We start from the raw sequence: 14,241 nt of genomic DNA on the forward strand, positions 1-14,241 counted from the left end.
TGAATACCTCCGATCCTCGGAGGAAGGATACCATCACAGGGCTTTTTAACTTTTGGTTTTGCTGGACTTGAACTTTAGGGCCTGGTGTCCCCGAAAGACACTACCTGGGTCACAACCTTGTGCCTGTTGCACTGCACCTGTAGTCCTGCACCTGTGCCTTTGATTCCTCTTGTTCCTTACTTTGTTGATCCTAATCACTTGCACAAGACCCTTGGAGCCATGGGTGAAGGACACCTTCACTGGTCGGTGAGAGGCCTAGCCTTTTCACTGACCTGTTTCCTTCATCCATGGCTCAGAGGGTCATGTGCCAGTGGTTAGGTTTTTGAAGCACTAATAATTTAGGGCCTGGTGTCCCCGAAAGACACTACCTGGGTCACAACCTTGTGCCTGTTGCACTGCACCTGTAGTCCTGCTCCTGTGCCTTTGATTCCTCTTGTTCCTTACTTTGTTGATCCTAATCACTTGCACAAGACCCTTGGAGCCATGGGTGAAGGACACCTTCACTGGTCGGTGAGAGGCCTAGCCTTTTCACTGACCTGTGTCCTTCATCCATGGCTCAGAGGGTCCTGTGCCAGTGGTTAGGTTTTAGAAGCACTAATAATTTAGGGCCTGGTGTCCCCGAAAGACACTACCTGGGTCACAACCTTGTGCCTGTTGCACTGCACCTGTAGTCCTGCTCCTGTGCCTTTGATTCCTCTTGTTCCTTACTTTGTTGATCCTAATCACTTGCACAAGACCCTTGGAGCCATGGGTGAAGGACACCTTCACTGGTCGGTGAGAGGCCTAGCCTTTTCACTGACCTGTGTCCTTCATCCATGGCTCAGAGGGTCATGTGCCAGTGGTTAGGTTTTTGAAGCACTTCAATTTTAGGGCCTGGTGTCCCCGAAAGACACTACCTTGGTCACAACCTTGTGCCTGTTGCACTGCACCTGTAGTCATGCACCTCTGCCATCGGTTCCTCTTGCTCCTCACTTTTTTCTTGTTCCTAACCACTTGCACAAGACCCTTGAAACCATGGATGAAGGACACCTACACTGGTCGGTGAGAGGCCTAGCCTTTTCACTGACCTGTGTCCTTCATCCATGGCTCAGAGGGTCATGTGCCAGTGGTTAGGTTTTTAAAGCACTTCAATTTTAGGGCCTGGTGTCCCCGAAAGACACTACCTGGGTCACAACCTTGTGCCTGTTGCACTGCACCTGTAGTCCTGCTCCTCTGCCATCGGTTCCTCTTGCTCCTCACTTTGTTCTTGTTCCTAACCACTTGCACAAGACCCTTTGAACCATGGATGAAGGACACCTTGACTGGTCGGTGAGAGGCCTAGCCTTTTCACTGACCTGTGTCCTTCATCCATGGCTCAGAGGGTCCTGTGCCAGTGGTTAGGTTTTTAAAGCACTTCAATTTTAGGGCCTGGTGTCCCCGAAAGACACTACCTGGGTCACAACCTTGTGCCTGTTGCACTGCACCTGTAGTCCTGCTCCTCTGCCATCGGTTCCTCTTGCTCCTCACTTTGTTCTTGTTCCTAACCACTTGCACAAGACCCTTGGAGCCATGGATGAAGGACACCTTGACTGGTCGGTGAGAGGCCTAGCCTTTTCACTGACCTGTGTCCTTCATCCATGGCTCAGAGGGTCATGTGCCAGTGGTTAGGTTTTTGAAGCACTTCAATTTTAGGGCCTGGTGTCCCCGAAAGACACTACCTTGGTCACAACCTTGTGCCTGTTGCACTGCACCTGTAGTCATGCACCTCTGCCATCGGTTCCTCTTGCTCCTCACTTTGTTCTTGTTCCTAACCACTTGCACAAGACCCTTTGAACCATGGATGAAGGACACCTTGACTGGTCGGTGAGAGGCCTAGCCTTTTCACTGACCTGTGTCCTTCATCCATGGCTCAGAGGGTCCTGTGCCAGTGGTTAGGTTTTTAAAGCACTTCAATTTTAGGGCCTGGTGTCCCCGAAAGACACTACCTGGGTCACAACCTTGTGCCTGTTGCACTGCACCTGTAGTCCTGCTCCTCTGCCATCGGTTCCTCTTGCTCCTCACTTTGTTCTTGTTCCTAACCACTTGCACAAGACCCTTGGAGCCATGGATGAAGGACACCTTGACTGGTCGGTGAGAGGCCTAGCCTTTTCACTGAACTGTGTCCTTCATCCATGGCTCAGAGGGTCATGTGCCAGTGGTTAGGTTTTTGAAGCACTTCAATTTTAGGGCCTGGTGTCCCCGAAAGACACTACCTGGGTCACAACCTTGTGCCTGTTGCACTGCACCTGTAGTCATGCACCTCTGCCATCGGTTCCTCTTGCTCCTCACTTTTTTCTTGTTCCTAACCACTTGCACAAGACCCTTGAAACCATGGATGAAGGACACCTACACTGGTCGGTGAGAGGCCTAGCCTTTTCACTGACCTGTGTCCTTCATCCATGGCTCAGAGGGTCCTGTGCCAGTGGTTAGGTTTTTGAAGCACTTCAATTTATTAGGGCCTGGTGTCCCCGAAAGACACTTGGGCAGCTATGCCCTACAACTCTTCCAGCACAAAGTTGGTGGTTGGTGTTCCTTAAAACTGACCGGGCTATACCATAGATATGTTATTTTTTTGTCTTCCATGTTGGAAGAATGTTTCCATGTTGGAAAGTGGTTGTTTTTGCAATAAAAAAATTTGTTTTTACATACCTCAGTGTGATGAGTAGTTGTTCTTGTGGTGTGACTGCTCTCCTGAACGTGGTATCCTTCTTCCTAAGGTCATCCTTCACCATCTCCAAAAGGGTATCAAACCTGTCAGGAGATGGAAAGGAAGAAGCTGTAAAGTATGTTGTGGGACAAGGTGTTGGGTGGAGGATGGGGGAGGTGTGTTTACAGAGGTTTGGGAGTGTTGTGGAGGGTGGGGGTGTACTGTATAGCTAGGTATACAGGGGTGTGGGGGTCAGGGTGGTGTGTTTAGCTAGGTATACAGGGATGAGGTGTTGTGGGGGTGAGGGTGGGGTGTTTAGGAATGGTGGGGGTTGGTGTATTTAGGCCTATATACTTACAGGGGAATAGACATCCGAGTGTAGCTGTAGAACTTCTGTGGGTGTCGTCTGAGGTCCCGGTAGAGGGCCTGGAACTCTCCCTTCCTCTGCCTCCTGGCTAGTAGAGGGTGCACCCACCATCTCCTGCGAGGAGCACGCCTTCTCCCCACATAGTAGTAGGTAAACAACAGGAAGGAGAGAATTCCCAGGTAATAAGCGTAAAAAATGACTGGATCCATGGTCCCAACTGCTGTCTCTGTATCCAAGGATGGTCTCCACACGTCCAGCTGTCTCCAACAATGACCCCAGAGCTTCTGCTGACCTCCCAGAACCCCAGGTATTTATACAGGTTGTTATCTCTTTAAGAATCCGGATCCGGACCGGAACCGTGTTCATACCGCACGGAAACCGTATGCAACCGGACCGGATCCGGACCGGATCCGGACCGGATCCGGACAGGAACCGTACGGTTCAGGTCCGATCCGGCTCCGGTGCGGTCCGGACATCCGGTGCGGTTTTTGCAAAACCGCAAGTGTGAACGGGGCCTAAATGTTAAATATAGGAACTCCAGCTTAAACAAACATACTGTCATTAAGTTACATTAGTTATGTTAATTAAAATAGGTAATATAAGCTCTTACCCACACTGTTTTAAAAGAACAGGCAAATGATTAAATTCATGATGGCAGCCATCTTTTTGGTTGAAAGGAGGTGACAGGGAGCATGAGACACAGTTCCAACTGTCCTGTGTCCTGAGCACCTCTCCCAGTTGCTAGGCAACGTGAACAACAACATAGGAAATCCCATCATGCTCTGCAAAGCATCAGGGGAAAAAAGCCTGGGCTTTTTATCTTTGATGGGTGGAGCTTAGCTAAAAATGCAGCTAAAAATGATGCTTTGGTAAGAAAAACAAAGTTCTGATGCTGTGAAACTGTTAAACACCAAGCCTATTCAGTTCTGCTGAGTAGATTTTTAGTCCGGAGGTTCATTTTTTTAAGTATAGGAAAATGATAAATCGCTCTGAAAAGCGCTAGATCAGAGCGAATTTCCAAGCATTTTTGTTACAGAAGCTGTTCAGTTACAGCTCTACTGTAACAAAATATAAAAACCTCTACACCAAAATGCTCCAAAAATCACTAGACGCGATTAGAAAATCGCTACGGCACATGCGTAGAAAAATCACTTTAAAAAGCGCTGAGCGTTTGTGATTACGCTTGTGTTTTTTTGGTGTGCACTTCCCCTTACACAGTTATTTGTTAGAAAGCAGAGTTTCCCTTAAGGTATGTTTGTGATTGCATCAGCTATCAGTTTGATAGGGATTACAAGACCACAACACAAAATACTGGTAGTTTTCCTGAACTTAAATGGTTACCCTGTGTTCCATAAATGACCACATTTTAGGATGAAAATAAACCCCAATGATGATGCGAGGATTTATCGGATCACAAGTGACCTGATGAGAGCCCTTTGCCCCGCTGCGGATCACCTGACGTCCCTGTGAACTCAGCACAGACATGTGTCTTCCTCCAAGCTTACACCGGGACATGGAAAAGATTTGTTACTGTAGAGTGTTGTGCAATGGGACACAAAGCACAGGAATTCCATGTCAGGCCTGTGCAGATGGCCAGATGTCCTACAGATCAGCACTATGAGGTCACCTCATCCAGTGAGGACAAGGCCTTCATACTGAGATATAAACCTCCTGTCAGCAGCTCGTGTGTCTAAAGAAGAAAGAGGGCAGCAGCTGAGCAGCACATTTCCCTGTGAAATTCACCCAGCTTTAAATATTTCCAGAATGCCTGACTCAGTCCTGGGGAACCACTTCAAAGGCCCCTTTTCCCAGACTCCTCCACTGCTCCAGCAGGCCAGCGAGAGGCCAGGAGATGGGGGGTTTCAAAGGAAGAGCTGCTGGGAAATATGCCCTGTATCTCTGATACACATGATGAGACACCGGATCCCAAGATGGCGGCCCCCACCGCAAGTGACAGACGTGTGCTGTCATCACAGGCGCAGACTACTGTACTGGCGAATGTGATAGATATGTGCTGCCGTCACAAGTGCAGTCTGCAATGCTGGCACTCGTGCATAAAAACATGATTGATACAAGTGTATTAAAGGGGCACTGTAGTGACATATAGTAAGATTATTCAGGATACACACTTTTACTGTATTCTCCCTGGTTTAGCTTCTGCAACACTTCCAATATCTATTGATTGTTGCATATTGGTATGTAGCCCCCCCCCCCTCCCCCTCTGTGATGCTGATTAGATATGTGGAATTCTCCTCCTAGTGCATTCTGGTAGACCAGGTATTATTTGCACTGGCTTTGGAACTCTCAGTAAAGAAACATTCCACAGAAATCACCTGACAGGAATACAGAAGTCATCACCAGTGATAAGTTTTAGAATGTACGGTAAATCAGGGTGAGGAATTTTAAAATGGGCAAACACAGACTATGGCCTCAATTCACTAAGCTTATCTCAAGTCTTTAATAACGTTTCTAGAGTTGTTACCATGATGATGAGGCATGTAGTACTCAGGAAACATTTTACCTCAGGCAAACCTAAAGTTAACTCTTCAATCCTTAAAATAACTCCAGAGTTAAAGACAGGTTGTAAATTAACTGCGTGTGAAAATAACTACAGAGGAGGTAAATTAACTACAGAAGAGGTAATTTAAGGAATGAAGAGATAAGATAAGCCTCTCACTGTGTGGAGGTAAGTTTTCTCTTGCCTTATCTCCAGCATGATCTTAGTGAATTGAGGCCTATATCTTTTACTAATCAGGCATGCGCAGTACAGAGCGGCCTGTCTTTGGGAGGACTCGGGTTTCCGAAGCCTCCTGTGGTGGCAGATGTGAAAGTGGGTGACTGCTCTGGAACGTGGGGACCGTGAGAGTCACCTTCAGTAAATCTCTGCCTTTGTTTCTATAGCTGAATGATATTCCCGCTGGGAAGAGCATCTATCTCACCTCTTTCTTGTGTAGACGAAACAGAGCCTGTTCATCCCGATACTCAGAGCTCCTCCCCAGCTGAGAATCCGGAGAGATCTGCGCCAACACAAACTGTCCTCAGTAAATGCTTAATGTTACCTTATCCCAGCCATGTCCTTTTATCCTATGTTGCTCTCACTTGCAGTAGGCAGTAAAAAGATGACCGATTGGATTTTGGAATAGTCCATCCCCTCATGGGGGATTCTCAGTATCTTTATTGTTTTACAAAAGCAATCCCTGGAAAAGATCTGTACAAAGATACCAGACAGCTTCCCTACTTGCTTGCACACTATTTTGGTAGTTTGAGCAACTTCCATTCATTAAGTGCTTTTGTAGTTAAAGAAATGCCTAAGAATCCCCCATGTGGTAAAAGACAAGTCCTGAAAACTGTCATATCTGTCAGATTTTACTTAAAGGAAATCTGAAGTGAAAATAAACTTATGATATAATGATTTGTACGTGTAATACAGCCAATAAATAAAACATTAGCAGCAGAGACATAAGTCTAATATTTGTTTCCAGTACAGGAAGAGTTAAGAAACTCCAGTTATCTATGCAAAAGAGCTTCACTGAACTCTCAGACTTTCAAAGTCGCAGAGAGCTCTATCTTCTAAAGCTTATTATCTCAACTGTCTGTCGCTATATTTTGTTTTTTTTTTTTTCTGCAGAGGAAAGTTCAAAAGGCACATTATCCTGCTCTGTGAAATCATTTAGAATGCTGAGTAGTGTGTAAACTGAATATATTACCGAATGATGCAATGTTATATATAAAAAAACAAAAAAAAAACACTATATAACTGAAAATAGAAATATGAGACTATTTTCTTTGCTACTAATGTTCTATTAACCTCCTGAGCGGTAAGCTCAACACTGTCGGGCATGCCGCTGGCTAGCCTCGGGAGTCCCCCAGGAATAATCTATTAGATGTAATGGCTGCAAAAGGTTTAGCTAACACTAGGCTAGCTAGTATAGGTGGCCAGCACCCCCCGATCTAGCCGCTTATACATTACCCAGCCTGGTTCCAGCGATCGCCGCAGCCTCCCCGCACAGCTCCGGTCTCCACTCTGGGTAGGATCGTGACTGCGCATGTCGTCAGTGACTGTGATCGTGACTGCGCATGTCGTCAGTGACTGTGATCGTTACTGCGCATGTCGTCAGTGACTGTGATCGTGACTGCGCATGTCGTCAGTGACTGTGATCGTGACTGCGCATGTCGTCTGTGACTGTGATCGTGACTGCGCATGTCGTCTGTGACTGTGATCGTGACTGCGCATGTCGTCTGTGACTGTGATCGTGACTGCGCATGTCGTCTGTGACTGTGATCGTGACTGCGCATGTCGTCTGTGACTGTGATCGTGACTGCGCATGTCGTCTGTGACTGTGATCGTGACTGCGCATGTCGTCTGTGACTGTGATCGTGACTGCGCATGTCGTCTGTGACTGTGATCGTGACTGCGCATGTCGCCTGTGACTGTGATCGTGACTGCGCATGTCGCCTGTGACTGTGATCGTGACTGCGCATGTCGCCTGTGACTGTGATCGTGACTGCGCATGTCGCCTGTGACTGTGATCGTGACTGCGCATGTCGTCTGTGACTGTGATCGTTACTGCGCATGTCGTCTGTGACTGTGATCGTTACTGCGCATGTCGTCTGTGACTGTGATCGTGACTGCGCATGTCGTCTGCGACTGTGATCGTGACTGCGCATGTCGTCTGTGACTGTGATCGTGACTGCGCATGTCGTCTGTGACTGTGATCGTGACTGTGTATGAGGTCATGATGTTGGTAACATCATGTGCGATCCTCCCCATAGAGAAGACCGGAGCTGTGCGGGGAGGCTGCGCCGATCGCTGGAGCCAGGCTGGGTAATGTATTAATGGCTGGATCGGGGGGCGATCGGGCGGTGCCGGATACCTATACTAGCTAGTCTAGTGCTATCTAAACCTTTTGCAGCCAATCTAATAGATTGATCCCGGGGACTCTGAGGCTGCGAAACCTCCTGACCGGTGTAACGCTCAGGAAGTTAAATATCCGAACTACACAACCAATTTATTATATCCCATATCTTTTTTTTTCACTTCAGTCACACTGTGGGAGAAATCTACATTTTATATGTACAGTATGTATTTTAAAATGCTTAATTTCTTTACGATAGGTGTCCTTTAAAGTGGACCGCCACACTCAGTGGCGTAGCTAGAGATAAAGGGGTCCTCCGATGCAGGTACTCTTTAGCTATGCCACATGCCCCTACTCTAGGGATATGACTTAATTAGCAATTTACATTCTTGTGTAATCTGCACTGCATATAGTCCATGGGTCCTGATAGAGGGAGGAGGAACACAAGAAAGCTACTAGTTAATACATTAAGTACCAATTGGGCCCCCGTACTCCAGGTCCCCATAGCAGCTGCTATGGCTTCTACGACTATTGCTACGCCACTACCCACACTGAAACTTCACTTTAAAACTTTGAGTAGAGCAGGGGAACTGCTACAATCACTGTAACTTTTTATTTTCTGTCATTCTGATAAAAGAGCACCTGTCACTTCATATCCTGGTAACATTTTGAAAAAAAGACAAAGGGAGGAATAAAACCCAGATAGAGCATAATAGCAATGATAGGAATAACAACACACCGGAATGATGGGAACAGGCCGTTCCCGGAGGTACCGCGGCTTGTCTATCTGTGAAGAGAGGACAGGAAAACGGATGACAATCTGACATAGCTAGATATTTCAAAATCGTAGAGTAGGATCTATTATGCATAACACCATTTTTATCTTAAAGAGACTCTGTAACATGAAAAACCTCCCCTGGGGGGTACTCACCTCGGGTGGGGGAAGCCTCCGGATCCTAATGAGGCTTCCCACGCCGTCCTCTGTCCCACGGGGGTCTCGCTGCAGCCCTCCGAACAGCTGGCGACAGACCCGACTGTAGCTTCAATATTTACCTTTGCTGGCTCCAGCGGGGGCGCTGTCGCTGCTTTCGGCGCGGAAATACCCGATCTCCGTCGGGTCCGCTCTACTGCGCAGGCGCCGGAAACTTGCGCCTGCGCAGTAGAGAAGACCCGACGGCGGTCGGGTATTTCCGCCTACTTCAGAGCCAACAGCCATCAGAGCGCCTGCGCAGGAGCCGGGAAGGTAAATATTGACGTCACCGCTGCACGGAGGGCTGCAGCGAGACCCCTGAGGGATGGAGGACGGCGTGGGAAGCCTTATTAGGATCCGGAGGCTTCCCCCACCCGAGGTGAGTACCCCCAGGGGACGTTTTGTTGTTACAGTTCCTCTTTAACCTTGTTCACAAAATGCATTTTCTACTTGTCCTGATTTTATGACATACAGATTTAAAAAATAACCCACATATCCTCGAATATAAGTCAACCTTGTTGACTCCCAATATTTGACCCTTTTAAGACGGATTTTAGTGACTCAAGTATAAGTCTACCCAGCAAAGTTAATGGCTGCACTTGGGGCTCAGGAGGAGCTAACAGCTGCACTGCATAAAGGAATTGCATCCAATAACCCCTCAACTGCAGCCAGTAACTCCTCCAGGTCCCTAAGTGTAGCAATTATCCACTCCTCCTCCTTAGTAAGCACTGCAGCCCAGTATCTTTTCCCTTGCCATTGCTGTGGCCAGGACTTTCAGATCTATGTTTCTTCACTTCCTTTATCAAGAGAAGTGTTACTTACCACTGGATACATTGTTGCAAATGGGAATGTCACTAATAGTACACACATTACTCAGTGTGCTCAGAGTTGCATCCATTGATAAAATGTCTCATGGGCAATGGATGCATCTAAAACCTTCTCATATCAAAAGTACCGTAGTGCTTTTCCAAGCAAAAGGCGGGAGGTTGTAAAGCATGCTGGTCCTGTGACTCGCTCTGCAAAGGTTGAGAGAGGCCCCCACCGCCGGGTTACAGCAAGTCAGAAGTTTAGGTCTGAATTGAGAACAAGTCAACCCCTATACTTTTATTTAGTAAGTCAGACCTTACATTTAGTATATACGGGCAGCAGGGTGGCGTAGTGGTTAGCGCTCTTGCCTTGCAACGATGGGTCCCCGGTTCGAATCCCAGCCAGGTCAACATCTGCAAGGAGTTTGTACGGTCTCCCGTGTCTGCGTGGGTTTACTCCGGGCACTCCGGTTTCCTCCCATACCCCAAAAACATGCAGGTAAGTTAATTGGCTTCCCCCTAAACGGCCCTAGACTACGTTACATGCACTACATATGACTATGGTAGGGATTAGATTGTGAGCTCCGAGGGACAGTTAGTGAGAAGACAATATATACTCTGTACAGCGCTGTGGAAGATGTCGGTGCTATATACTAAATAATTATAATACGGTATATGTTATACCTGAATTAGTGACATGCCGCAGTTAAACACTCACAGTTTTCATGGCTGTATGACCACAAATCTGATATAACAACAGACATGCTGTTATATCTGTTGATCAGCGGGGGCTGCAACAGACATGCAGCCCCCACTGATCATACAGGTCACAGTGTCACAACACAAATCCACATTAGCTCCACACACTTTTTTTTCTTGGATATATAAAGTCAATAAGGGTTAGAACAAACTGTTAATGCTCTCTGGAGATACAAAGAACACTAATGCTGGGAATACACGTTTCGTTTTTGCCTTCGTTTTAGCCTTCGATTCGTTCAGTAAACGAATCGAGTGTTGAAAACGTATGTGAAAATAGTCATAATCTCATTATAGTTTCGATTAATAGACCCCAAAAACGAACGACTAGTGATCGAACATGTTTAATATTATCTCTCTTTATCCATCTAATCGAGCCATTGGTAGGCTTGATGGCTGTTCAGATCGATTATATGTTCATTTATGTTAGTCCGTCCCTGTAAAAAGGGATTTTCGTTTCGTTTCTTTGCAGCCTACGATCATTGGAAAAACAAAACCATCAGAATCGAAAAAAAAAACGAAACCGTGGGTGGTGATATTAACCGTACGTTCGATTATTTAGGGAACGAAAAGGACAAAAGGCACAATCGAAACGAAGGCTAAAACAAAGGCAAAAACGAACCGTGTATTCCCAGCATAAGGGAGATCTCTCAGTCAGGACAGGAGGGCATAAAGTGATTCTAAATCAAACAACAGTAAAAACCTGACGGCTATGCTATCTATTCCTATGGTAGGGAGGAGATTTTGAGCTTTTCTGTGGGAAAATTTATGACATGACTGTGCACTCTGCAGAACATATACATAATAATCCTACTTCTTTGTAACCTTGGCAATATTAGTGCTTGGAGCACCAGTTACCTTCATTAGGGCCCGTTTCCACTAACCGTGCTTTACAATTCAGAACACTGGTTACTCTACAAACTCACGGACACCGGGCGGGGATGTTTCCATTAGTGATGTGATTTTTCCTGATTGCAACCGTCGTGTCTGCTGCATGTTTCCTGCCCTTGAACTCCTATACAAAGTATAGAAAGCGCAGGAGAACCACGTAACAATCGCACCACTATGTGTTTTTTCTGCAATTTATTAGCATTATTTTTTATTTATATAGTGCCAACACCTTCCGTAGCGCTGTACATTGGCAATTTAAAATATTAATACCGCCTGTTATTTTCCTCTAGAGGTCTGGAATGATGTTTTGGCAATATGCAGAGCTGCCCTGGGCAGATCGACATTCTTTTCTTCCATGCAGAACTGATATTTGAGTGGGGGCCGCAAGATTACCGTCCCCCTGCTGGGTTCTCCTGTCTCTTTGGTACCCTGTTGGTGAAATCCCTGTGTTCCCAGCTTTGCACACCTCCTGCATCCCCCTGCTGAGTTCTCTTCTCTCTATGATGCTCTGCTGGTGAGATCCCTGCATTCCTAAGTTCCCAGCTCTGCACACCTCCTGCATCCATTAGCAGGGTTAACTTCCACCTGCTGAGTTCTCTTGCCTCTATGGTACTCTGCTGAGTTCCGCACCCCCCTCCCCTCCCCCTTTGCTGAATACTTCATTGATTTTACATGACGGAGGAGGGAGCAGAGCCTGGAGACAACATAGAGAGATCTCACAGCTGCAGCCCAAGAGGTATAAGTAATCAGTAAGTGACTGAGTCAGTAAGACTCTGCCTGTACCTGCCCTATGCCATTGGCTGAGCAGCCCCTTTAATATAGTTTGTTTCTTCCTCCCCTCTTGGAGAGAAGTGCTTGGAAAAGCGAAATAATCTGTTTACACAAATCCGCTCCAATGTGGAGACAAAACATATGTATGGATTCCATTTCTAGCTCTTCTCCAAGAGCACACAGGCCGAGCGTCCCAGAGGCCGAGTGAGGCTGGGATGTGTAATATTTCTGGGGACGCGGTCGTGCCTTCGCCTCTCCTCCAGATGTGCTTTGAAGTCTGCTCTCCCTCCTTCCCCTGTAATCTGTAATGACACAATAACCCCCCTCTCCCCCTCCTCCACAACTCCACTCTGTAAACACTTAAAACTGTCTCAACATTTTTCCTTTTAAGACTGTCATTTTAAAAATGTTTAGCTCTTGTAGGGCGACTGCAAAACAGAGAAATAAAGAAGTTGGGGGGGATGAAATATTATGGAAGCAGACGGAGAAGGGAGACGCGATTCGCTGCCAATCCCTTCTTCGCCCACAGAATACAGAGGAGGAAGAGGGGATAATGCTACAAAGGAATAATAACACAAAGTGTTGGGGAAGCAGGGTTCGCCTGCCATGAAATTCGCATGCAATGAAGGAACAGATGGAGGCTGGTGGGGCGCCAAACAACAGGAAGCAAGGAGCTAAAGAAGAGCGCTGGATGTGAAATGCGTAGAGATGCGCCGGCCGGGGGAACGTTCCATCACTACAAGCCACAATTGGACACCGGCTATTCCAGACTCTCCTCTGCTAATGATTAAGGCCAGGACGGGCTCTATGGCTAGTGTGCTGCTGGGTAACAACGCCCCTCGATTCCCAGAAAATCTGGCCAACCAACACTGCTGTGACATAAAACATGTGGACTATATACCACATGGGGGTGCTCATGGCTGCACTACTCACAGCAACAAGCTGAGAATGCAGGAAATCCCATAATGCATCATTGGTCTGGGCCTTCAAATATAGGAACATTTCTAATACATACCTAGCAAATGGTTTTATCAAAGGTTATCATCTATCAAAGTTCTGAATAGTGTTACAACTCTCTAGGCAGAATTATGACTCATGCCTGGCCCCTGGGAATGAGTTGGAGAGATATTGGGCAGCACGGTGGTGTAGTGGACAGCACTCTCGCCATGCAGCGCTGGGTTCCCGGTTCAAATTCTAGCCAGGGCACTATCTGTACGGTGCTTCCAGTGTCTGTATGGGTTTCCTCCGAGCACTTCAGTTTCCTCACATCTCAAAACCATGCAGGTAAGTTCATTGGCTTCCCCCTAAATTGGCCCTTGTCTACGATACATACTTAAATTGAACCTCTGGACTAAAAATCTACTCAACAGAACTGAAAAGGCTTGGTGTTTCTTTAACAGTTTCACACCATCAGAACTATGATTTTCTTAACCAAAGCATCATTTTTATCTGCATTTTTAGCTAAGCTCCACCCATCAAATAAATAAAGCCCGGGCTTTTTTTCCCTGATGCTGTGCAGAGCATGATGGGATTTCCTATGTTGTTATACACGTTGCCTAGCAACTAGGAGAGGAGCTCAGGACACAGGACAGTTAGAACTGTGTCTCATGCTCCCTGTCACCTTCTTTCAACCAAAAAGATGGCTGCCATCATGAAATCAAACATTTGCCTGTTCTTTTAAAACAGGGTGGGTAAGAGATTATATTACCTATCTATTTTAATTAACATAACTAATGTAACTTAATGACAGTATGTTTGTTTAGGCTGGAGTTCCTCTTTAAGAAGCTTTGTCAAGCTGCAAGCTCATAAATGCAGCTTGACAAAGATGCATTCGAAACAGCGGGCTGTAGCTGCGTCTAAGCCCATTTTATTGGCATGTGACTTGAATTATGTGTCTGGATAAAGAGCTATTTCTTCAAGAGTGATGCTGCTGATCTTGGCTTCTTCAATCGGCGACCCTTGGGCACCAGGGTCATATCAGCTTTAGCACACTCCTATCTCCATTGGAGTGCTTGGTCTAACACTGTGTGAATCTACATACAGTACTTAGACATATGACTATGGTAGGGATTAGACTGAGAGCCTCTCTGAGGGACAGTCAGTGGCAAGGCTATTGATTCTGTAAGAGCGCTGCTGAAGGTGTTGGCGCTATATAAATA

At 46.6% G+C, this 14,241-nt stretch overlaps 1 protein-coding gene across 8 annotated transcripts in view; it reads right to left on the reverse strand.

Moving 5' to 3' along the window:
• The window catches only part of CEP112 (centrosomal protein 112), a 447,202-nt gene that overhangs the window by 366,004 nt on the left and 66,957 nt on the right, over window positions 1–14,241 (reverse strand). For all 8 annotated transcript variants that reach the window (XM_068264055.1, XM_068264054.1, XM_068264058.1 and 5 more), the window contains exons 7-8: window positions 8,628–8,675; window positions 5,972–6,049 (exon numbers count right to left, since the gene is read on the reverse strand). In XM_068264055.1, coding sequence (XP_068120156.1) covers window positions 5,972–6,049; window positions 8,628–8,675 — 126 coding nt within the window. The remainder of the gene's footprint in view (window positions 1–5,971; window positions 6,050–8,627; window positions 8,676–14,241) is intronic.

The sequence above is a fragment of the Hyperolius riggenbachi genome, chromosome 12 (assembly GCF_040937935.1).
Source record: "Hyperolius riggenbachi isolate aHypRig1 chromosome 12, aHypRig1.pri, whole genome shotgun sequence".
NCBI classification, from domain to species: domain Eukaryota; kingdom Metazoa; phylum Chordata; class Amphibia; order Anura; family Hyperoliidae; genus Hyperolius; species Hyperolius riggenbachi.